Source organism: Urtica dioica, chromosome 1 (assembly GCF_054948205.1).
Source record: "Urtica dioica subsp. dioica isolate 48M chromosome 1, U.dioica_male_clone48M_v1_H2, whole genome shotgun sequence".
Classification (NCBI taxonomy): domain Eukaryota; kingdom Viridiplantae; phylum Streptophyta; class Magnoliopsida; order Rosales; family Urticaceae; genus Urtica; species Urtica dioica.
The window spans coordinates 60,451,373-60,476,730 of NC_142756.1; the positions used below are offsets into that span (position 1 = coordinate 60,451,373).

General features: G+C 38.5%; 1 protein-coding gene across 2 annotated transcripts; it reads right to left on the bottom strand.

Annotated features, from left to right (window-relative positions):
- Positions 1-2,042: 2,042 nt before the first annotated feature.
- LOC149408346 (agamous-like MADS-box protein MADS2) lies at positions 2,043-6,333 on the bottom strand. Of its 2 annotated transcripts, none has more exons than XM_089616997.1 (9): positions 6,054-6,333; positions 5,673-5,952; positions 4,125-4,203; positions 3,919-3,983; positions 3,673-3,772; positions 3,242-3,283; positions 3,072-3,113; positions 2,446-2,603; positions 2,043-2,357 (listed from the first exon to the last, which is right to left on the bottom strand). In XM_089616997.1, the coding sequence occupies exons 2-9, from the start codon at positions 5,855-5,857 to the stop codon at positions 2,264-2,266; spliced, it is 765 nt and encodes a 254-aa protein (XP_089473123.1). In that variant the 5' UTR covers positions 5,858-5,952; positions 6,054-6,333; the 3' UTR covers positions 2,043-2,263. The 2 variants fall into 2 exon arrangements, with proteins under 2 accessions (XP_089473123.1, XP_089473130.1); XM_089617004.1 differs by having other exon boundaries at positions 2,045-2,357; positions 3,919-3,980; positions 6,054-6,330.
- Between the last annotated feature and the right edge of the window lie 19,025 nt (positions 6,334-25,358).

The following is a 25,358-nucleotide window of genomic DNA, read 5'->3' on the forward strand; positions in this document are numbered from 1 at the left end:
TAAGTCAAAACAAGTTCAAGTGTTGAACTAGACGAATTTTACGAAAATTTTCTAAAGGGTAATTTTGTCCATTAGGGCATAAGATGGTATGAATGTCAATAAATAAGTTTTTGAAATGACATTGTCATATGATGACAATGAAGTTGATTCACACGGCCATGCATGGCATATGTGCCTTGAGAATTAAATTTCATTTTATGTGAAAATTCCACATGAGATATTCTTGTATTGTCTTGAACAAATAAAAAAGCATCTAGAAGCTTGTTCTAGATGATTAATTTTGTGCACCATCAAGAGAGAAAGATAAATTATTTTGTGCATTGATGTATGAAGATACTTGCCAAAAGGAAAAAGAGGAAACAAATTTGTGGCATGAGCCACATCGTGTTGGACGGCCAAGCTAAGTAGAAAAAGGGAAGCTATTTCCAACCTTGGTATTTTGATAGGAATGGGAAATAAATATCGTATCGTGCTCATGAATATGTGATATTCAATAGAAAAGAGGAAACTACCTCTTCAAGGCAATCCCTCCTCCTATAAATATCACACCTCATTCACAATGTTGAATACACAAGTTTTAGAGATTAAGAGCTTCTCTCTCTCTCTCTCTCTCTCTCTCTCTCTCTCTCTCTCTCTCTTCTTGCTCTTTTGTTTTGGCACCTAGGTTTTCATTAGACCTAGCGTTTTGTTTTAGCTCTTTGGCTCAAAGACAAGTTCTTGAGTCATAGTGTTCAAAAGTGCCCAAACACTAAATCCTAACGAAACTCGAAAGACTCTAGTGGTAGAAACTATCGTGGTTACTCAGGTTCAAGTAGACACGAGGGAGGCAAGGTTAGTGAGGAGACGAACGATTCAACCTTCCAAAAGCTTCTCAACCCTCAAGCTTCTAACGAGGTTGGTACCGAGTGAAAACTCAAAGTAGTTTTAAAATTTTAAATTATACGCTCATGTACTTTGTCTGGGTAGTAAAATCGTTTTACGAGATTTTGAAGAAATTTATATATTATGCCGCTTGCTAGAAGCGATAAACTTTTCTTAAATCCTAGATCTATTCCAACAACAACAACAAAAAGCTAAATCATAATGTTGCTAATATGAAGTTTGAGAAGAAGGTACCAAGTGTGATTTCTGAGAAAACTAAGCTCATGGATTCTCTAGCCGTGTTGGAGGAGCAGGTGAAAAGTGCCAGGCAAGCTTACTTGGAGGCCTTTAACGAACTAAGCCAACTGGAGAAAAATGTGAAGACGCTCAACTCAGGCTCGAGGAATCTTGACACTATCCTTGCATCTGAGAGAGTGAGTGGAAGCAACAAAGAGCTAGGTTTTCATGGTGAATCCTCATAGAGTCGAACAAAATTTGTGAAAGCTAAAGAGCACATGGGGAAAATAATTGTCTAAGAAGATGTTCATGCAAATCTAGCAACATGTCAATCCCACAACTAGCCAACGGAAGAAGAAGTGGATTTGATGAAACTCTTCCTTGAAGTCTCGAACCCTCAAATTATGAATTGGCCCTATGAAGCGCTTTGTTTCCTTGCACCTGGGATCATGTCAGATCCATAACTATTTACCACCGGCAGGGATACGCCTGACAGATTGACCTAAGCGATCCACATCTAAACTATTCCTTGGGGACCTAGCCAAAGTTCATGTCTCACTTGAAGTTGACGGGTTTGCCTCAACTCTCAACCAGCCGGATAACATTATTCTCGTGAAAGACGCACCCAAAGAACGATGGAAGGGAAGGAATATTCCCTCCAGTCCTCTGAGACTGTCTAATTTTTCAGAAGGAAGAATCCGTTCAAATCCCATAATGTATCAGTCCAATTTTTCAGAAGGAAGACTGCCAATTAGTAGTCTTCAGCTGGATCGGCATTGTCATCTTCGTCTCATGTCCATCCTTCAACTAGACAACACAAGTCTCCACTCCCTCGCTAAATGAGTTGACTTAGAAGGAGATTGCGGTACACCCTAAATGATCTTCCAGGCAATAAGATAGCAAACAATTCTCTTAATACATATCACATTAGTTAGCCCAAAAGAGTTTCAAAGAAGTCAACTGAAACTCACTGCTGACATTTATGTCATTATGTATTTATATCAACAGTAGCACATTGTTTATGCAAACCCTGATCTTATATATATATATATATAGCAACAAACAAAAGGCGACTGAAGCACACAATTTCAAGAGAAAGGAAAATAAAACAATTCATTTAATACTTTTGCATATTGTTGATGATCAATTACTTATAAAAGTGATCTCAAAGCATCCATCCGGGGATGAACCCATTGACTTGATGATGATGAGGTTGATGATTTGTTCCGCTAATTTCCTCCGATGCCACCGAATTATACCTAATTAAACAGGTTTCAAAATGTCAGAAGCACATTACATAAAATTTAAACGCACAACTAAGTGATTTGATAAACATAAAATTATCACCCTATTTGCAAAGAAGGGTTTGTGTCAAGAGGCTGGAACATCAAGCCTTGAGAGTGAGCGTGGTGAGAACCGAACGACATGTCTTGCTGATGATCATTCTGATGACTCATTTCCCATGATTGTCGGAAGTTCATATTCCTAGCGCCGATCTCGTCCAGCTGACAATCATACACTTATATTACGTTGCATAATTTTCTTTTCAATTGAGATATCTAAACAAGCTGCCATGTTGTGAAGACATTTAGCTTTAAGGTTTGTTTGGTACCCGTGAGAAAGAAAAAATGAGAATTTATTGTATTTTTCTTGTGGTGTTTAGATTAAGAAAAAATATAGAGTAAAATATTTGAGATAAAATTGAAAAGAAAATGTATAAGTACAATCGATATTTCAATTTTCGCAGACAACGAGAGGAATATAAAAATCCAAGAAAATCCACACAAGTGAAGGCTACACTACACGTCTCTATGCTCTCACTATCTTCTTTCTCTCTTCAAAGTTCAAACACAATAGATAACTTCGATTTTTTTCTCTTAGTTTCCTTCAAATTTAATTTTCTTGAAATAAGGAACTTTTGGGCCGGGATCATTTTTTTATTAATATATTTTACATTATTATATAGATGGTACCTTCATTGATAAGGCTCTGTTGGCTTCTATTAACGTATGTTCCTGCATTTGATCAGTTATACGACAATCAAATATGTCAAATATACAAAGGAGTTTAAATGCTCAGTATAATATATATATATATATAATACTGAAAAAGATAAAGGGGTTATGTCAATGTAAAAGCATACTCTGCTCTGTAGATCACTAAGCTGGTCAAGCATAAATTGGGTCTGCAAAATGGATTAAAATATTTTATTTATTAAATATTCTAAACTTTGATCTAATATATTTGCAAAACCATCAAATGTAATCAAAATATAAAACAAAGCGCTCACACACATACAAACATATATGTATATATATATATATATATATATATATAAAACAAAAAAAAACAAAAAAAAAAACTAAACAGTATATAGAAAAACTATCAAATATAAATAAATGCATGCATGCACATCTGCAAATCCAAAGCGCTACCTCAAACACGTTTACAAGTCTAAACAGTATAAAACAAATAAACGCATAAATATAATAAAAATATAAAAAATGCATGCATGAACACATACACATACATATACTGTGTGTGTGTGTGTATATATACAGTTTAGTTGGTTACCCTGGTTGACCTAACTTGCTTGAGAGAGGTCTCAAGTTGACGCTCAATCTGTTCAAGTTCCTTTGTATTTAGAGGACCCAAGTCTTCCCCAAGGAGGTTTCTACAGTGACGCTCACATATGTCAAGAAAACTCAGATATACATGAATCGGCGACAAAATTGCCAAAAAAATTAAATCAATAATCAAATATTCTTACAGACTGCTGCATAATTTATCCACGTAATATATATTTATATAAATAATTACCTCTGAGTTCGTTGAAGGGACTCAAATCTACCTTTCAGTTTCAAGTATTCCCTGTAGCTACTCTGCTATACAGTACACACATCATGTCAAGAAACGACCCTATATCTAATAATATATACATTTAATAGATTAATGTGTATATATATATATATATATATATATATGTATCATTTGCAAGAAGCACAATATATATTTTAAAAAATGACCTCGAGTTCTTTGCCAGGTCGACTGACTTCCACAGCGCCATAACTGCACTTTTGGTACCGTTCCAGGGTTTTGAGCATGCTATACACATACATACAAACACCAAATATATTATACCACATTTCAAGTCTTATATATGGAAATTACTTCAGAGTAATGTCTCCAGTTCGTATGATATTTAAAGTCTGTAACTCGCTTCAAAAACCATGTTTTAATTGTATTAATTTCTGTATAGCTGTTTTAGCTCAACGCTCAGTCAGTATAGTAATGATATACAAAAAATCAATATATATTATATGTTAAAATTAAACTGCATTTGAGCTTAAGCATAAAGCGAGAACGTGACTGACGAACAACGGAAAGATTTCATCAGAAGTGACAAGACGGGATTCAGAAGAGTGTGAGATCTAAAGAAAACTTGCTGTAATTAATGGTAGTTTTAAGCTATGGACCGTAAGTCTAAAATTCGACACTACAGTGAATAACAATATCATAAAGTGTAAATAATAAGTACAGGTCAAATGTCAATCATGATGCAAAGCCTTCAGTTTTTGTTCACAGGTTCATTGATCTTTTTAGGTATCCGAGAGAGTCTTCTCTGCGCATTACAATTGTGCAAAGATAAATACTAATTTAAATTTTTTTTAACCAAGAAGTTATAATGGAGTAAAGTTTATCTTTCCAGTCAAAATAGATACTACGGATTACAGCTTTGTGTACATATACAAGTGCCTGTTTTATGCGACTATGTAAAATATAAATATATATATATATATATATATATATATATATATGTATCATAAACTATATATCTTAAATAAAATAATTAATTATTAACATTTTTATCCAACAATATAGTTAAAATAAAATTAAAAAGGGCCTGGTTATTCTACTCAAAATCAAGCTGGAGAAATATTATCTATCAAAATCCAGAATCTCGAGGTTAAGGGAAAATTACAAGATGGGTGTATATTTATATAGACAAAAAAGAAACACTCACTTTTCCACAGATCTATTGCTAAAATGACGATCCCAAAACGAAACATAAGGTTACCAAAAACACAGGAAAAAAGCTAGTTTGTTTATTATAAGATCTAATCAAAACCTATATACACAAACATGAACTATTAATTATTATAAAAAAAAAAGCCTTAAATCAAAAGCGATATAAATTTCATATATTCCACACACACAAAAAAAAAAAAAAAAAAAAAAGAAGTTAAAGGAGAGTTTTAAAATGTTAGATAAATTCAGATCAAAAAAATTACGGCAATAAAAATACATATAAAAAATACCATTAAATTTCAAATATTCCACAAATTAAAAGCTAGTTCAAGGAGTGTTTTGAAATGTAAAACAAAGTGAGATCAAGCAACAAATTAGAGCAATATATATGCATCTAACTAGATCTCGGAGGTACAATATCTATATATGCTAAAATGAATAGTTTTCCGACGCACATATAGATATATATATATATATATATATATATATATATATATATATATATATATATGCGTGTGTGTAGAGGATGCATATAGTATATTTACCTATTGCTGCTACAAAACTCGTAGAGCTTTCCACGGTTAGAGAAGACGATGAGAGCAACCTCGGCTTCGCAGAGAACAGAAAGCTCATAGGCTTTCTTGAGAAGACCATTCCTTCTCTTCGCAAACGTCACTTGTCTGTTTATCTTGTTCTCTATTCTCTTCAGCTCTACTCTTCCTCTTCCCATTTTCTTTCTTTAAATCTATTTAATTCTAACTTCTCTTTTCGTCTATGTTTTCTCACCAAATCTCCGATCCACAACTTTTCTCTTTCCTTCTTATTCTATATATCACATAATAATAAAACATTAATTTCTCGATCAAACCAAAGGAATTAGTACTAAAACTATTATTTGTTGCTCTCTCCTTTGAGTTTTGGGTTACCTCGTGAGTCTTCTTTTCTGCTTCAGAACCAAACTTGTATCCAAATCCGTGAATAGCAACACAAAGTTGGATTCGAAGTTGAAACCCTAGCTCAGAGAGAGAGAGAGAGAGAGAGAGAGAGAGAGAGAGAGAGAGATAATTGGTTTGGTTGGTTCTGATGTGTTTGGCTTTATTATTGGATTCTTTTTCTCTCTTCTCTTCATCTCATAATTTTTTTAACCTTACATTTATTTATTTGCAATATGGGGTTCGGTCTTTGCGATGTTCTTGCTAGTTTCATGTAAACCCTCTTTCCTTATTGTAACCTTCTTGTCACTCTTTTAACGTCAAAGAAAAAAGTACTAAGACCACGCGTGTTAACAGCGCGTGCTTGACCGCGCGAGATATTTTTATGGTCATTTCGTCAACTGGTCCTACGTGTTCATTTATTATTGGACTTCCCTTTCGCTGGGTCAAGGTTTTCGTTGCCGTGACCACTATGCCCTTGCGAAGATGAATTGCCTAAACGTGCAAAACTTTGGTAGCGGAATTCGGTTTTAATGTTTTCAGATTTATGATTTAATCTATTGTACTTGTTTTTTCTATTACATACATATATGATGTAATTACAGTACAGTTTTACGGGCAAAAGTCAGAAAAAAGTGGGATTGAATCAAATATTTCACCCAGAGGAAAAAAATAAAATAAAGTAAGAATTATAAAATACCAGGGACTGCATCATAAATTTATAGATTATGATGTTATACGTATCTTAAAAGAAAAATGATATGTGTCTATATTTTGAACATATCATAACCTAAATAAGCTTGAGATGAAAGAGTATATTCCAAATATATTTTGAACATATCGTAACCTAAATAAGCTTGAGATGAAAGAGTATATTCCAAATGAAGGTGTTACGACAAGTCAAACTTGTTTGCATATATATTATATGTATACTAACTTATATATATACAAATTATAGTACATTGGTAAGAAGGCGAGAAGTAAACTATATATATTCAAATATTACATACATGGAAAACTGACTTCATTTTATGATTCATTGACACGAAGGTACATGATCACGAGGAATTGAAAAAAATACTCCACTATAACTATTTAAATTAGTATTTTCCTAATGAATTTGCTTTAATGGGATCACTGTAATAAAGTAAGTGGATCCTGAATAAATTATACCATTGTATGATTTTTGACCATTTATTCGAAGTGCACTCAAGTTAAAATTGTAGGAAATTCAAAAAAAAAAAATATTTTAGCCATAGTTTCAATTATGCTAAATAGTTATTTATAAAATATATAAAGGCTGCAGAACTATCTCTACTATGTCAAAATGGAAGAGGTACATGTCTAAATTTGGCAGTATTATTGAACTAAAAATATATCCAATGGCATGTGGATATAATTTTCGGATTTGGATTGGTCCATTGACAGGAAGAAAAAATGTCAAAATTTAATAAGTGCTTGAAAACTGATTGATTCGTTTATGAGAGAGAGAGAGAGAGAGAGAGAGAGAGAGAGAGAGAGAGAGAGAGAGGTTTTAAACATTGCTCTCAACTTTTCATTAGATTAATGACGAAATACACATTGAATAACATCTTTGATCAATACAGATGTCATAATGAATCTAACACTAAGTACAAAGATCGTTTTTTATTTTGATTCGTTTATGAGAGAGAGAGAGAGAGATTTTAAACATTGCTCGTGACTTTCCATTAGATTAATGATAAATTACACATTGAATAACATCTTAGATCAATACAGGCCTAGGTCATAATGAATCTAACACTAAGTAAAGGTGTTCACTCATTATATTGATTCATTTGAGAGAGAGAGAGAGAGACTTTAAACATTGCTCCTGACTTTCCATTAGATTAATGACAAAATACACATTGAATAACATCTTAGATCAATATAAACATAGGTCAAAATGAATCTAATACTAAATACAAGTGTTTGCTCCTCTTGTGCACACTTTCGACATAGGGAAGGATATCAAGTACATAAAAAAAAATCGAGCACTCATTTGACTCTTTCAAAATATGTATTTTTGGAGTAGGACTGCACCCTTTAATTCGGAAGGCGTTACTAAGTCCCATCACGATGTGCAATCAATCCACGGAGTCACAAGCCCACGAATTCAAGCCCAACGCAGACGAAAAGGAGTTTCGCGGGAAGAAAAGATCCGCCCGCGCAAAGCTTGGTTAGATGGAGATGGGGTCAGCTCCAGCAGCCCGACTTCGCAGATCGACAAGGACCACATGGTGCATCCTGGACAAGGAGATGCAACGGTCGTCGCCACGTCATCTTTTTTTCTAGGATCGTACATTTTGAATCTTTATCATAAATAGCTTGTCATAGAAGAAGAATGTACAAACTTTTTACACTATATTTTGCTGGTATTGTTGCTATCATTTCATCATTTATCATATCAATATATATTTTTTTTCATTTCATTAACAAGTAAATTATTCTTTCTACTTATTAATATTTCGTTTATTCATTTGTTCTTGAGTCAGATCATCCAAGACTCGAATTTTCGGCCAATAAAACAAATATAAATGATTATTTACTTAAAGAGTTTTGACATAGTTTGGCGTTGAATTCTCCATATCAACAGTTTGGCGCCGTCTAAGGGAAACTATCAGATTCACCAACAAGATCCCAACTCAACCACACGATGACTGTTTATCCCTCTTCGGCGACGAAAAGCCCAGGCCCTACAACCCGCTCCGATCTGAAGGCCCTCTTAGACATCATCCTCTACAAGGTTATTCAACAAGAGGACCAATTGAAAGTCTTGACCGTAGGTCGAGCTAACACCGAATTCAAGCTACTAACTGGGGCAAGCATAATCGAAACAACTGAAAATCTCCAGCATGAAAGAATACCTCCTCGAGATACTCGTCTCGATTTTACGGGAATACCACTGTTCTCTAGTGTGAACCTCGGAGGAGTACACATCGCAATTCCCTCTCCAGGATTCCAAACTCCGACGACCTTCAATGGTCGACAACATTACTTCTAGGTCGGGCCAAGAATCGGCTCGACGAGAACTCATCACCATGGTTCTAGCTCCCAATCCATGACCACCATGGTTCGAGCCCATTTCGACTTGAAGACCTCAATGTCCGCGCGAGATCAACTGAAGAAAAAGACAACACCCATCAACGTACAAGATTCCCATTCCGCATAATGCAGACCCAGGGATAATAGCAGCACCCAGCTCGGCTCATCAAGATTTCATTGTAATTAATGACCCATTCCTCTTGATGCTACGGCAACCATCCAGGTCAATCCCATGAGGGATAAGTACGAGCAACTTGAAAGATTGGTGGCAGAAGCTGAGGTGGTAATTAAGACCGTGAATTCTCGAGTCCACAATGCGACCAGCCTAACCCTCGAAATCATCAGAGTCATCAAAGAGACTATGCGAACTCCTTTCACAAGTAAGATTACTCGAGTTTGCATTCAAAACAATGGTAAGGTAAAGCTTCCTTTTTACAAAGGAACTAGAGATTGAAAGGTGCACATGACGACCTTTCGGATAGCAATCGGAAAAGCTCACCTCGATGACGATGAGAATGAGACTGGATATTATCAATTCTTTGTAGAACATCTGTCTGGATTTGACTTGGAATGGTTTTAAAAAAAAAGGAAAACTCAATCGATACTGTTATAGCTGAAAATTGAACAACGATGAAGAATTCAGGCGGTTCGATCCAAGGCCGGACCAAGTGGCCGCGTCATAGTCGAGTTTATAAAAACTCAAAAGTCACTAGTTCCCTCTCCTAACTCAAGAACGTTCTTTATTTGTCGCATAGATATAAGAATAAGAAGAAGAAGAAGAAAATAAGCTAGAATGGTGCAGAGGAGTTGCCTCAGACGCGTGCTCCAACGCTCAATATTAGTCTAATTACTAGGAGTAAGGTAGAGGAACCGTTATTCTTTGAGAATATTTGAGAGAATCGAGCTTGATCAGAGTTAAATCAAGTGTGGATGGTCCTCGATAACTCTGAAATCGAGTCATAGTGTTAGGAAGAATTGTGTACCTTTTGCCTCTAGAGGAAGGGTCTATTATAGTGAAGATGGGGCTGAAAAACCCTCTTTGGCGAGTGCATGATCCACGCGACATGCATCACGAGGCGCGCGTGACTTGTAATTATTTGTTGAGGCACGCACTGCCGTGACGCCCGGGGTCGCAACGGGTACGAGCTTGGGCTTGACTTGGACTCGCTTTTGCTCTTTTTAGCCCTATGATAGATTTTTTCGTGGCAAGATATGCTGGGCTTTTTTATGCGATGAATTTATTATTTTTTGGTTTTCCAAAAATGACTGACAATATTAGCCCCCCAACTTTGTTGTTTTTAGAAATCTGACTAGCGAACTTCAGAATCTTCTTGGTTATTTGAGGGAACTTGCGAAAAAATAAAATAAAGCCCTAGACTTGTTTAGGTGACAACGTGAAGGGGTTGTGCGTGATCGCCGTTAGTTTCTTGGCGTGCCGCAACGGCCGATCGTGCGGGAGCTTTGGCGTTTTCAATCATTTCTAGGAAAAACTCCTTTAACTCTCTCGTTTGGATGAAATCTTCCATTTTCCTCCTTAGTTGTATGCATTCGGATGTCAAGTTACCGTAGTCCTTATGAAATGCGTAGTACTTGGTCATATAGCGAGGCGTTCCGACTCTCAAAGGGACAAGGTCGTGGAAATTTTTCGCGTCTTAGAGAGAGGATCGTTTATGGATGTGCACTCAGCGGCGTGAATTTCGCGTAATTGCAAATTTGCCTGGTAGTTGAGGCTTTTATCCCACCGATGGACGAGCGGTCTTCGGACCTTGCTCTTTTTCTCTACGAGTCATGGTTTTCAGAGTATTCTTCCACCCTATGACGGTCGCCGTGAGATGAAGTCCTCTAGGGACATATTTTTCTTCATAAGTCGAGAGCTCGACCATTGTTTACGGCTCTCGCTTGACGAGGGAGCTGAGGAAGTCCCCCAAATGAAGTCCCTTGAGGATAGCCGTAATGGCTTCTCCGCACTCGAACTAATCTAACTTGTTATACTTTTTCCCCTTTGAATAACTAGGATGTGATTTAGATGACTCTGCTCTAGAAGACCATTTCTTCTTGGGTTTAGGTGAAGAACCTTTATTAGTATAGTGAACCGACCATTTGCTCTTTCCATGTTGAGAAATAGACTAAAAAGTCTGTAATTCATTCAACAACCGAGATAATCCATACCTCAATTTATTTATGATATAGTTGGATGGGAACTGTATGAAATCACTCAATATGGAGTTAGGTATGAATCCCACTTGAGTAACCCCATCCATTTGTGTCCCATGGAGTTCAGCTTCGGTAAAGTAAATAGTCATTTTCATGACATGATCCCTTACCGGAGTCCCCACCATCATCCTAGTGCTAGTGCACTAACGGGTGAGTTCTATTTGGGCATGCTCATTTACATCCAAAACATTTCTTATAGAGAGTTAAGGATCTCCACAACAGTCTCATTCCCTTCCATCTTGGTTCGTAACGCATCAGATATGCTCGTGAGAATTTCGGCCACGGCCTTGTTATTTGCCACGACCCACTTGTTAGAATCCTCTCTTAAGTTTCTAGAGGCATTAGTACCAGGAAAATGAGGTCTATCTTCGGTGAGGATAAAGCGAATGCTTTCACTCACCAGCACAATATTCAGGTTCGACTTCCACCTAGAAAATTTTTCACCAGTGAGCATGTCTTGCGACAACAAGGTCATAATAGAGTTTGACATTATTACTGAATAAATAAAAGAACTAAATTAACAAATTGAAAATAAAAAACTATCAAAAAGATTTCGAAAATAAAAACATAATGCACACGAGTATGGGATAAACAATGTTATGAAAACCCAATTTTTATGTTTCTTGAAGATTCAACCAATAGTCACCCTTTGTCTCCCTATTGGGGACGTAGCAGGTGGCACCTAGCCAAGAATGAAAATAGTTTCAGATTAATGAGAAATTATCGTTCATGTACTTCTTCATAACTATGCTTACTAACTACCAGCTTTTTAGGAATCGCGGCCACATACAACAATTAAAATATCCATGCATGAGTCAATCCAACATTTTGCACAGATAAGGACTTAACCCGAACGTGATAATGAGGGTTAGTCAGGAACAAAATACGTCATATTCTGCCTATCGTCAGAGACTCAGCCTTGTTATTGGTATCAGAAAAGACCTTTCGTTCGGAACGTCGGATCATAGCATTCACGAAGAAGAGTTATTGACACAAGACGATCTTTCATCCTCACGTTGTTGGTATCAATGTTGTAGGCCAACAATTTGACTCAATATATTTAGTATTTTAGTTTTCCTATCATAAATCATTAATCTAGGCGATTCACTTTTAGATTTACTAATCATGTATATAAACCCACTACAAGTGAATCTAAACTACCCATTAAAACCCATATTTAAATATAGCTTAGATATTAGGTTTTGTCACTTACTAGTCTTTGAACCCTACAGCTTTCCTTCACAAGCAAGCTTCCAGTGTGGAAGGATGGACACCGGAGTCCTCTTGAGTACCTTCCACGCCTAACCTCTTATCGGTCTTTTGACAAAACTTGCCCGATACGTTCCATTTATTCATTAAAACTTATTTCTAATTAATTAGATATTTACATGAATACAGCCTCGTAGTCGTGTTTTTGGGATTGGGATCACGAGTTCCAAAGGGAGAGGGAGAGAGCAAAAATATGATCATCAAAGAGAGAGAGAGAGAGAAAGAGAGAGGGCAAAAAATTTGCCTTGTTGGAGTGAGTTTTGGTGCTCTCTCATGCTTTTATTTATAGTGGTAGAAAAAGATATCAAAGGAAAGAATAATGTTTCCTTAATTCCTCTATTAATTCATTTCTCATATTCAAACAATTCATCAATCTCGACGTCACTCCACAACATGAGCCGAGATTGCACTTTTCTTATTACAAGAATTATGATTTACTCGTCGTAGGAGTGTCAATTGATTTAGCATGTTCATGAGCTCAATCCTTCAGGTTCAACTCGTATCAAGAAAGGTCAATTATTTTATTATACATTACTTCATACATATTAGCCCTGAGCATCGTTGCTTCCACATCGAAAAATTGTTTCGTACATACTAACTACGAAAGTGCATTAAATCAATTGGTTTTGGAATCAACCCTTAGGTGAGTGAATGTTGACCTTGTTTCAGAAAGGCTGAGTTCCGTATCTGTGAATCACTTTCCGCTCAGATCATACCCCAAATTCTCAAGACATAAGTATTTAGGCATCTGCAATAAGTCATTAACAAATTAGTAAAAAAAATCCCGGTAATAGAACCTAGAATTCCGTGACCACTTCAAGATTTAGATTAAGTCTCTCTATGAGCATAATAGCGACCATGGTTAGTGTGTCGTAACGGTTCCTGAAATAACACATCAACAACCAAAGTATGTCCCGGTCATACACACACCAACTGTGTAGAATGCTCCGGCCACCCCCCTCCCCCCATGTGATAAACATTCACTTGTTTTTCACATATGTGATTTTAGATCCAACTATCCAACCGTGGATCAATCATCGACCAAATTTTAGTTCACCGTCCAAACTTAAATGCCTAGCATGTAATTCAGTTTGATACGGATATTAAGGATTAGATGAATGTTGATAAATCTATAATATAAATAAAGTTTTCGATCCATATAGATAAAAATTTGTCATAACTTAATATTATTGATAATTTCAACGTCTCGATGATTACAAATAAATCTTCTCGTGGGCAATAATCCCTAACAGGAAACACTTGGGATGTTGGGGTAGTATGAAGAACAACAAAAATGAAGAGGGTGTTATTATGTTGATGACAAACTTCTTTGCCATGGCTTTGATCATTTCCAAAGGAACAGAGTTTTCCAACCCGTCGGAAGAAGAGTTCATTCTTGCAGGGAAACTTATGTCTATGAGACCTCCAGGAGCAAAATGTCTGCAAGAGGTTTTTACCTATGTCTGGAAATGCCAAAAATCATGGACGGTGAAATAAATCAAACCAGGTTCCTTCCAATTTCGATTTATGGATGAAGAAGACAAAAACAGAGGACTAAGGGGTAGACCTTTGAGGGAATCCATCTCATAATAGTGATATGGCCTACAAGAAGTTTGTTTGAAGAGCTAAAATCTGTTGTTTGCCCTTCTGTGATACGATTCAGAGGTCTACCACCCGGATATATGACTGAAACATGTGCCAAGGAGATAGCAAAATTGGCTAGTGAATACATCAGCTTTTAGGAAAATCGAGGAATGGAATAAGAGTCAAAATGATTATTAATACTTCTCGTAGTTTATTCCCAAGATTTTTTTCCTCGAGAGACAGGATATGCCCTTCATTTGAATATAATGTCAATACGACAAATTGGGAGGATTTTGATACGAATGCGGAAGATTGGAGCACGATGAAGTGCAATGCGACTAATCCAAGATCAGGATTGTTTTGAGGCGCTGGCTAGATTGGTCAAAAAAATGAAAGTCAGAGCCGAAAAACCGCTCTATGGCGACAGATAGTTGGGACCTCCGAACAGGCTACAGCTAGGAAGCATGGTTGTATCGTCAATGGTATTGTCTGATGTGGCGAAGGCTAATTGGAAGAACCCTGGGATATTCGCTTTATCCATGAGTCCGAGGAAGGGTTGGTCGAAGCCTAGTACAATCGAAAAAGGTGCTAACACTGTTCAATAGAGCTAGGAAATCATGTGCATTTTGGGAGACGTGGGGAGGTTGCATAGCCGCAGAGGCCTAGTAACAAAAAGTAGGATGAAGCGCCATAGAGTTGAGAAGGAGGCTGGTCTCGAGATAAAAGAAAATGAATATGGGGCTGGGCCGGTCTTTGCTATGGCCCATCAAGAGATTCCCGAAGATGTGGCAGCCACAAAGAGAACGCGCGTGGCTGTAAGCGAGGCCGTAAGTGGGGTGATTGTGATGGATAGACATGGTCCATCTGGGCCTCCAGTAATAATGAAATGCAAGGGACTTGAGAGAGGAGTTAACGAATCTCTTTTGGGCTTTGCCCAAAACATTCCGGCCCAATTCAAGAAAAAGGTTATCTCTGATAATGCGAGCCCAACTTTGGATAGCGTGGAAGTCTAGGATTTGACGGTGGATTTCAAAATGGCCTTTAAGCTAGGCCATTACAAGGAAGCCAAAACGAAATCTACTTCTATAAGGAAACTTCTCAAGGTGTAAAGAAAAGGAGTGAACTAGAAGAATACAAAGGCCACAAGAAAAAATGAGGGGAAGATGATGAACGACATTTTTTGGATTCGTCGGAGAAGGATTTTGCGACACCAAATGCTACAAGCTTCGAGACTGAGGAGGCGGGTCATCCCATGCCCCCAACTCATCTCTTGGAATTGTCGGGTCTCAATCAAGACATGGCATTGGGGACCCTCTGGAGGCTCTTGAGAAGGTATAATCTGAATATTATTTTATTTAAGGGAAACTAAAATGTGTTATGGCAGTTTGCAAGGTTTACGTAGTAGACACGGCTTATGGGGCAGTGAAGCGATCTCGGCGAATGGTTTAGACGAGGGTTGTTCTTTAGAGTGGAAACGGGGGATGAATGTTGAATGTTTGGAAGCTCTCCAAGAATATGACTTGGGCAATTATTTAGGGAGCTCTCCGGCAAGATGATAGGGATTTGTTCGGCATGATGACTTGGGCAATTATTTAAGGGCAATTATTTGGGTGATCGCAAGTTTGGATTGACTTGGTCTCTTCCGGGTGGCCGGAGCCCATGTGCTTTTGGTATTGGTTTCGGATCATAATCATATCCTCTTGGATTTTTTATGGAGGAAAATAAAGGTCGTAAGCCTTTTCAGTTTTATGAAGCTTTGGCCGATGATCCGGGTTGTTGGGAGATAGTTAGGAAATATTGGTGCCAACCGGAGCTTGAGCCAATTAAGAGAGATTTAAGTTGGAAGAGTAAAGTCATTAGTAGTAAACTTCAAAAATGGAAATCCAAGAATTGGGGGAAGATGAAAAATAACATTAGTGATCGAGAAAGTGAGCTTCTTCGCTTGCTAAAGATTGTGGCATCCCCTTATAACATTCGCTGAGAAGAAGAGCCGAGCTCCATTTGATTGAAGACAAGGTTTGGCGGCAAAAATCATGGGAGTTTTGACTCAAAGAGGGGGATTCTAATACGAGGTTCTTCAACACCATTCTTCAGAAGTGCAACTATATTGGTAGAATGATGGGTGATGTGGGTAATGTGTTGAGGTCAAGAGAAAAGATCGCGGACTACTTGAATCTCAAGTTTTGGGGAGCTCTTTAAGTCCTGAAATCTTTCTTCTCCGGATAACTTGGAGGGGGTGATCGAACTCATTTTGGAGGCTCATGGAAACTTATCTCTTGAGGCTATTCCTACCTATGTGGAGATCAAAAACACGGTTCGGAAGATGCCCGGTCTCAAAGCTTCGGGGCCGGATGGCCTTCAATGTATATTTATAAAATATATTGGGAGATTGTGGGCGCTTCTTTAGCTGCATTTGTTCAAGATTTTTTTAGGGTTCAATTGGAATATGGAGGCTAGCTTTGCTCATGTGGTCCTTATCACAAAATAAAGTGGTGCATAAACTTTTGATAAGTTTAGACCCATTAGCTTATGCAATTTTAGCTTCAAAATCATCACAAGAAGGCTTAGGATATTCATCGACAAGATGATCTCCACTACTACAAATAAGCCTTTCTGGTGCGGAAGGGCGTTAGGTGCGACTTGTCGCACCTAAATGGGCATCAGGTGCGACTTGTCGCACCCAAAGGGCTCCAAAAATGAAAAATATTTCCTTGATTTTAAATGGTATTGGGTGCGACTAGTCGCACCAAATAGTTTTGAAAACTTTCAGGTGCGACTAGTCGCACCTGAAAGTCTTAAAAAAATAAGCGCTCAACTTCTCCCCCTCATTTTTTTCATTTGTCTGACGTGGTATTTTTTTTTTTTTTTTACTTTCAGGTGCGACTAGTCGCACCTATTATCTTTTTTAGGTGCGACTAGTCGCACCTATTCGAGTATCAGGTACGACTTGTCGCACCTGATTACTAGGGTTGGTTTTTAAACAGCTTCGTCTTCTTCATCTTCTTCACAACAGCCCCTCTCTCCCTCCCTCTCTCTCTCCCTCTGCGACTCTCCCTCCCTCTCTCCCTCCCTCTGCGACTCTCCCTCCATCTCTCCCTCTCTCTTCTCCGAGTCTTCTCCGACGTCCAAGTCCGCGCGCCTTCTCCGACGTCCAAGTCCGTGCGCCGCTCTTCTCAGACCGGTCTTCTCCTCCTCTGTCGGTCCTTTCCTCCGCAGTCGCTCCTCCGCGCCGGTCATCTCCTCCGCGCCGGCCGGTCCTCCGCAGCCGCTCCTCGTCGGTCCTCTCTTCCGCGCCGGTCCTCTCCTCCGCATTCGCTCCTCCGCGCCGCTTCTCGGCGCCGGTCCGATCTCCTCCGCCGCCTAAGGTATAATATTTTTTTATGTATATATATATTAATAATTAGTATATATATATTAATAATTAGTATTATATATATATATATATAATTAGTGTTAATTAGTAATTAGTATGTTTTAATTAGCATATATAATTAGTGTTAATAATTATTAATTAGTTTTAATTAGAAAAACAAAATTAAAATGGTTTAGTATGTTTTAATTAGTAATTAGTATGTTTTAATTAGCATATATAATTAGTGTTAATAATTATTAATTAGTTTTAATTAGTAATTTAGTATGTTTAGTTTCAAATTCTATATATGTGTTTAATAAATATAGTATTTATAATTAGTTTAGTAACATGTATTAATTAATGTAATTATAATTGTTAATATATATAGTGTTTATAATTAGTTTAGTAATATGCTTAGGTTAATGTTTAGTTGAAATTAATTGTAATTGTAAAAGTTTAGATTAAATATTATTTTGAAATTGAAATTGTAATGGAAATCAAATTGGTTAATAAGTTGTTAGTTTAGTTGTTTATGATATTGTAATTAATTAATTACTGAGTGATTGTTTTATAGATATTGATAAAATGTTGTGACCGAGCCACGGAGGCTCGGTTTAGGACTTAGTTAATTAATATGATAGTTTCTGGATGGATTTTAAATGTTTTTAAAGTAGTTTGCAGGTTTTTGGTCTAACAATATTATAGGGGAAACTCTGCCAAAATTTCGGTAGAGTTTTGAACCAATTAGAATCGAAATCCACTAGAAACAGTCCATTTTCAAAAACAATCCATTTTCCAGGATTGTTTCCAGGATTTTGAGGCGCTTTAGTATCTTTCCCACAATTTCTACAATCCATTTTAAAAAAATAAGATACCTTTCACAGTCTCTCTCTCATTCCTTCTAAATTCGCTCTCGGTCCTTTAGTAAGATCGGACTTTCAATGCTAATTAATAATTCTCGTTGTCTTTCTCGTTCAGCGAAATCAATGTCTAATCCAAGTAGAGATTGGGTTACCGAGAACGAGAGGTTAGGCTTGCAGTATAAAACAGGGGTTAACGAGTTTATCCGCATTACAAGCAGACAACCGAACGAAAATGACCAATATCGTTGTCCTTGCAAGTCTTGCAACAACGTGAGATGGCACGCCATCGGGGTCGTAAGGCATCACCTCCTGGACAATGGGTTTACCCCAGGCTACACAGAATGGTATCATCACGGCGAACGCCTTGTCCTTACTCATGGTGAAGACCCCATTGGAACTGATCAGAGAGGAGTAGGAGGATTGCACGACGCCCTGCATGATATCATGGACCACGAGGATTTCGACGACTTTGCAGATCCGACCCCGAGCGAGGTGCGTGCGGAGGAGCAAGTGGAAGACTTATTTGCCGAGTTGGAAGCGGAATTGTACCCTGGATGCAAAGAGTTTTCGTCTTTGTCGTTCTTGGTTTCGTTGATGCACATCAAAGTCACGAATCATTGGACGAATCAAAGTCACATCAAATTCACAGAACTCTTGCAGCTCTTGAGGAAGTCTCATCCAACCGGTAACCGAATTCCGGAAAAGCACTACGAGGCAAAGGCGAAGCTGAAGCGCTTCGGCATGGGGTACGAGATGATCGACGTGTGCACAAACGACTGCGTCTTGCTTCGAAAAGATCTCGAGAAAGCTGAAGTGTGCCCAGTTTGCAACGAGAGCAGATGGAAGCCGACTGGGAAACAGACACCGCAAAAGATATTGTGATTTTTTCCCCTGAAAGATCGATTGAAGCGGTTGTACGCCTCTCGACACACGTCGCTTCAGATGCAGTGGCACGAAAGAGATCGCGTCAGAGAAGAAAGCGTTCTGCGACATCCTATGAACAGTACGACGTGGAAGAACCTGGACGAGAGATACCCAGAATTTGCCGAAGAGCCTCGAAACGTGCGGCTTGGATTAGCTTCTGATGGGTTCAACCCGTTTGGAGAAATGAGTCTAGCGTACAGCATGTGGCCTGTGGTACTGACTGCGTACAACTTGCCGCCTTGGTTGTGCATGAAGAAAGAGTACCTTATGCTGACGCTTCTGATTCCCGGGCCGAGCTCACCAGGAAAAAACATGGACGTGTTCTTGCAGCCACTAGTTGAAGAGCTGAAAGAATTGTGGGAGACGGGATTCAACGTTCGAGATGGAGCCAACGATGACGTGTTTCGATTGCGTGCTGCACTACTCTGGACGATAAATCACTTTCCGGCTCGATCGTATTTATCGGGATGGAGTGGCCAAGGGTATCTCGCTTGCCCCACGTGCAACCTTGACACGCCGTCACTGAAAGTCAGAAACATAATTGTGTACTACGACCATCGTCGATTTTTGCCCACGCGTCACCGATTGAGGAAAAGTAGCGATCACTACACAAATCGCCACGAGAGACGCAGTAAACCCGACAAGTTGGTTTCTTCAAGACTGTTGGGGAATCAAGTGGGTATCAGACACAAACAATCGCTCTGATACCACTTGCCGGTGGATCGAGCTCGCATCGGACACGAACGATCGCTCCGATGCGACTCGTCTGAGATGATTTCACCATATAACCATATTAATGCGGAAAAATAATTAATTACGCTAATCATAAGCTAATTAAATTATGGTTATAATTAACAAGATCTAGTTATGTTTAATTAATTTAATTCACGAGAGCATATAAGTCAAGCAACCGATATAAGAGTAAACGAGTACTTACATTGATTTTCGGTTCAGCTACAGAACGCTCCAATCCAATCGCGTACTCCTTGCGTCGTCTTGATGAAGGACTCGAGGATGACACCTTAGTCTTCCGAAATGTAATCTCCGAGACGAATAAGAAAGATGAGTGGGCACAGTCTTTATCTCACTAGATCAAGAAACTAGGTGTTTCGAGATCTCTCTCTTATTTTACTAAGAATGGAAACGAATTTCCGAGGGGGAGAGGCAGAAAATTTCGCACACCCAAGAGGGAGAGCCACGAAATTTTCCACAAATTAATTGCTTATTTTTGCCTTCTCATGAACCCCTATTTATAGTAGTAAAAAAGAGATATTCATGGAATCTTCCAAAATATTTTATTTCCTTTTATTGTGTTCACACTAGTGGATTAAATCTAGGCCATTGGATCTCAACAAGTGAATCCTACTTTTTCTCTCATCCATCATATCAATATCTATGGGATATTATTCTTTTATTTAAATAGAGAATATTTTATTTAGTGAGATAATAAAGGAGAATATATTATTCTCCTAAATATTCTCCTAAATACTTTCCTTTAAATCAGGAGAAAATATAGGACAATATCTTATATTTTTCTCTCTCCTTTATTTAAACAACTAAAGAGAAAATATTGGTAAATACCAATTATGTATTTTCGAATTTGATGGCACACGGCCAAGGAGATTTGCGCAAACCCTAGTGCCAAATAACCAAATTCGAATTTTCCATGTGTGCAAGGCCCAATTGCTTAAAACCCAATTAATCATTTATTTACTTGGTCCAACAATAAACAAATAATTAATAATTGTTTATTTACTTGATCAAACAATAAATAAACAATTCTACCATAAATATTTATTTAATTCTGCGAATACCTGTTTTCCAGAATTAATGCTGTCAATCACAATTACAACAAGTGAGATTAATAATGATAAACATTATTATACGAAAGTTCTTATCTGCCTTTATCATAGCCGAATCGGGGACTATGGACCTAGTAATAGGAGCTTAACAAATCCGATGAAAAAGACGAAATAGTCATTTCTCTTTTGTCCATCGATTCGTCTAATCTTGGTCAAATACTCCACCTTGTAAGCCAAGACTGAACTCTCCTTTATACTAGAATTATATTAACTCATCGTGACGAGTTCCCACTGATATAGTCAGTTCGTGATCAAGATCCTCCAGGTTCAACCCGTGTCAAGAGAAGTCAATTTTTTCGTTATACTTTTCTTGATACATATCAGCCCTAAGCATTGTTGCTTCCCCAGCGAAAGATTCTTTCGAACGTTACTTACTTCGAAAGTGCTAGCAATCTATCGGTTCTGGAATCAACCCTTAGGTGAGTGAACATTAACCTTCTTTCAGGAAGGCTGGATTCCGTATCTGTAAATCACTTCCCACTCGAATCATGCTCTGAGAAAACTCCCAAGACATAAGCTGTGATTAGCATGAATAGCCTTTTAGCGAATGAGTCAAAGAGCTCAGTAACATAACCCAGTGTCCATGATCACTTCAGGATTTAGATCAAGTCTCACTGTGACCATCATAGTGGCCTCGGTTAGTGTGTCGTAACGGTCCTTAAACGACACGTCTACACCAAGACCTGTCCAAGTCGTAAACTTACCACAAGTGTAGAATGCTCCCACATAGTGATCAGCCTTCACCTATGTGTTCCACATATATGACTTTAGATATAGCTTTCCAGGCGTATATCAGTCATCGACCTCGTTTTAGTTCACCGCCCGAACTCAGGTGCCCAGCACGTGACTCTGTTTAATACGGAGGCTATGGAAGATAGTTGTTATTGATTCTAATTGTTTAGAACTCAACCCACTAATCATATAATGCTAATAAAGTAATCTTATTATCGAATTTAGTAATCATTTATTCATTATCTTCAAGTGGGCAATATTCCCAACAAATACATACTAGCTCAGTTGGCTAGTGTTTCTTGCACGAAAACTAGCAAACACGCTGGCTCCGTTGGCAGAAAATGAAAGCGAGCCGACAGTGAGCTTAATTGGGCGAAGAAAAGCATCTTCTACGAGTTGCCTTACTGGTCAGAGTTGGAGTTGAAGCACAACTTGGATGTCATGCACGTAGAGAAGAACGTGTGCGGGAATCTTCTTGGGACCATGCTTAGCTTAGAGAAGAAAAACTATGACACCGAGAAGGCGAGGTTTGATTTAATGGACTTGAAAATCAAAACCAGTTTGCACTTGCAAGAACAAGGGAATGGGTGGTACAAACCGCAAGCAGCGTACACTTTGACCCTTGAGCAGAGGCAGCGGTTTACCGAGTTCCTCCAATCTGTCAAATTTCCAGATGGCCTCGCTGGTAATTTGAAGAAAAACGTGACTGCTGACGGGAAGCTCACAGGTTTGAAGTCGCACGATTGCCACGTGATCTTGCAGAGGTTGTTGGCTGTTGGTATTCGCCCTTTTGTGCCAAAGGCAATACAAGATACGATCTCCGAACTTTGTAACTTTTTCAAGTTGATTAGTTCTAGAACGTTGAGAGTGGAAGATCTTTAAAAAGCGCAAAATTCCATTGTCGAGATACTATGTAAGCTTGAGATGATATTTCCACCTGCTTTTTTCACGATCATGGTTCACGTGGCGATTCATCTACCAGAGGAAGCGTTGTATGGCGGCCCGGTTCATATGCGGTGGATGTACCCCTTTGAGAGATACCTTCGGACGTTAAATTTTTTTGTTAAAAACAGAGCTAGGCCTGAAGGCTCTATTGCGGAAGCTTACGTTGTAGAAGAAGCTCTAACGTTCGTTGGAAGGTATCTGGAGGATAAGAAAAGTGTTAATGAAGTTCCAGTTCGAGAGCTTTCTGTTTTTCGATCCGAGATGTGTGTGCCTTATGGGATAATGAAGCCGATAATATTAGACGATGAGCAGAGAGAGAAGGCGGAGTGGTATATCTATACCAATTGTCCTGAACTAGATCCATATTTGCTGTAAGTTTATCGATCCATGTGTTTCTCTAAGTTATTCCATTGTTAATCTGTTATTTGAGTAAAGTTTCGAACAACAGTGAGCATTTGGAACTCATACGAAGGAATTCTCAAGTGGGCATTGAAGATGCTGAACTCAAAGCAACGCATAGAAAAGAATTCAAAGATTGGTTTGCAAAAAAGGTAAACCCTAAACCTTAAACCAAATAATTCAAAGATTTAAAAGTGCTAAGAATTCCTTTGTTTTGAACCAGATTTATGACATAAAAGTTAGTGGCTCTGACGTGTCTGAAGAGCTCTACGCATTGTCTGTCGGTTCATTGGAAATCGCCCATCAATATCCGAGCTATTTTGTTAACGGCGTGAAGTTCATCACTCGTCGTCGTGATAATCAACGAATAACTCAAAACAGTGGTGTATGTGTGCCCGTGGATGAGTACGATTTCTACGGACGAATGGAAGATGTCATCGTGCTTAACTATAGACATAACTGTCGTGTCGTACTATTCAAATGCATTTGGTATGGTGACAAGTACAATACAGGGCGAATAGTGCATGTTGATAAGATTACTGGAGCGACGAGTTCTTATACCGCTAAAGAGTGGTTTACAGATGAGCCGTTTGTACTCGCGACTCAGGCGAAACAAGTCTTCTACATCCAAGATCTTGTTAAAGGTGGAGATTGGGAAATTGTTCAGGAATGCAATCATCGAGGGATTTGGGACATTCCCGAAGTTGACCCTACCACATCAGCCTTGGTCCCCATTGACAATAGAATTGTCAAACATCGAAGGTCTGAATCATCGACACGAAACCGATGAAATTGAGCTAGTCAGTATCGTTGACGATGATGAAGAATTTGATGAGGATAATGAGGCACACATCGTTTTTGAGGGAGAAGATGTTGATGTAGATATAGAAGAAGATACTAACATTATAGGCAGTGATGATGATGAATGAGTAATATTTATCTAATATGTAACCACGGTTTTCCTCCGCCATATGTGAGGGCATTTTAATAAAAAAAATTCGTGGTGTCGTCCACGTTTCTATGTTTTCTAATTTTGTTTTCTTCTTATAGGATGTCGACTGGAGCAGGTGGAGGTGAGGATCCACCACAGACGTCGGGATCCTCCGGATCGAAGAACACACGTGGACCAACGAAGGGTCTCGTGTCAGCGAGAGCAGGGGTAGGGACTCCTGGTGCGAATGTAGTTCGCTACGATCGGTGACACATGATGTTCTACCAGGACATCAAGGAGCTAAATCCCATGATCGGCACCTTCTCGAACCGTCTTGGAAACTTGATCAAGGCGACGTTTCAAGCACACGCAAATGACTAGAATGAAGTCGAGCCTCAGCATGTGACGGACGTTATGACCGCAATCCATAACGAGTACCGTTTTGTGTACGAGGATCCTGCAACTGGCGAGAGAGTGCCAGCTGATTGCATTCGCAACGAGATAGAGTCTACTATCATTCGCGAAATGAAGCGGTTGCGACGCAACCAAAAGTCAAAGTTATCATCTAGATTCTTCAACAAGTTTTGCGGGAAAATAGAGCTCGCCAGAGAAGAAACACCAAAGGGCTATACGCACGAGGCTTGGTTGAAGGCAATAGAGGTGTTCAACACACCGGCCCATAAGGTATGAGTTGAACATGATTTTTTTTCTCTCGAATCGAATTAAATGAATTCATGTCTCGCAGGCAAAGGCTGACCGCAACAGACAAAATGCGAAGAAGAAGCAGACAAAGGCCATACAAGGGTCGATACCTTTTTTCGCTCATCGACAGAAGAGCGTAAGTTGCTTGATTTTTATCAACATTAGACACATTAGTCTTATTTTGATTATTAAAACTTGCAGAGGAAGGAGGATGGGGCATTGCCCTCCGCATTAGCGACGTGGGAGAAAAAGCATCAAGATATTAACGGCAACTGGACAACGCCCTTCGCGAGTCAACAATTTGTAAGTTACTTTATTTAATTACTTAATAATAATTATATAATAATTTTATTTGGTTTTTTTGTAAAGGCGCGAATCAACGCCCAAGTGGCAGATATTTTGCGACAAGCGGAGGAGAGAGGCGATGAGGTGAGCCTCGAACGCGCAGAGGAGTATGCG

What these genes read in the sequence shown, in the direction of transcription:
- LOC149408346 (XM_089616997.1), bottom strand. Translation starts at nt 5,857, where the DNA reads ATGGGAAGAGGAAGAGTAGAGCTGAAGAGAATAGAGAACAAGATAAAC. An exon ending in TCCCTTCAACGAACTCAGAG is followed by an intron (nt 3,773 to 3,918) that starts GTAATTATTTAT and finishes GCGTCACTGTAG; the next exon opens with AAACCTCCTTGGGGAAGACT. An exon ending in TTAGTGATCTACAGAGCAGA is followed by an intron (nt 3,114 to 3,241) that starts GTATGCTTTTAC and finishes GATCAAATGCAG; the next exon opens with GAACATACGTTAATAGAAGC.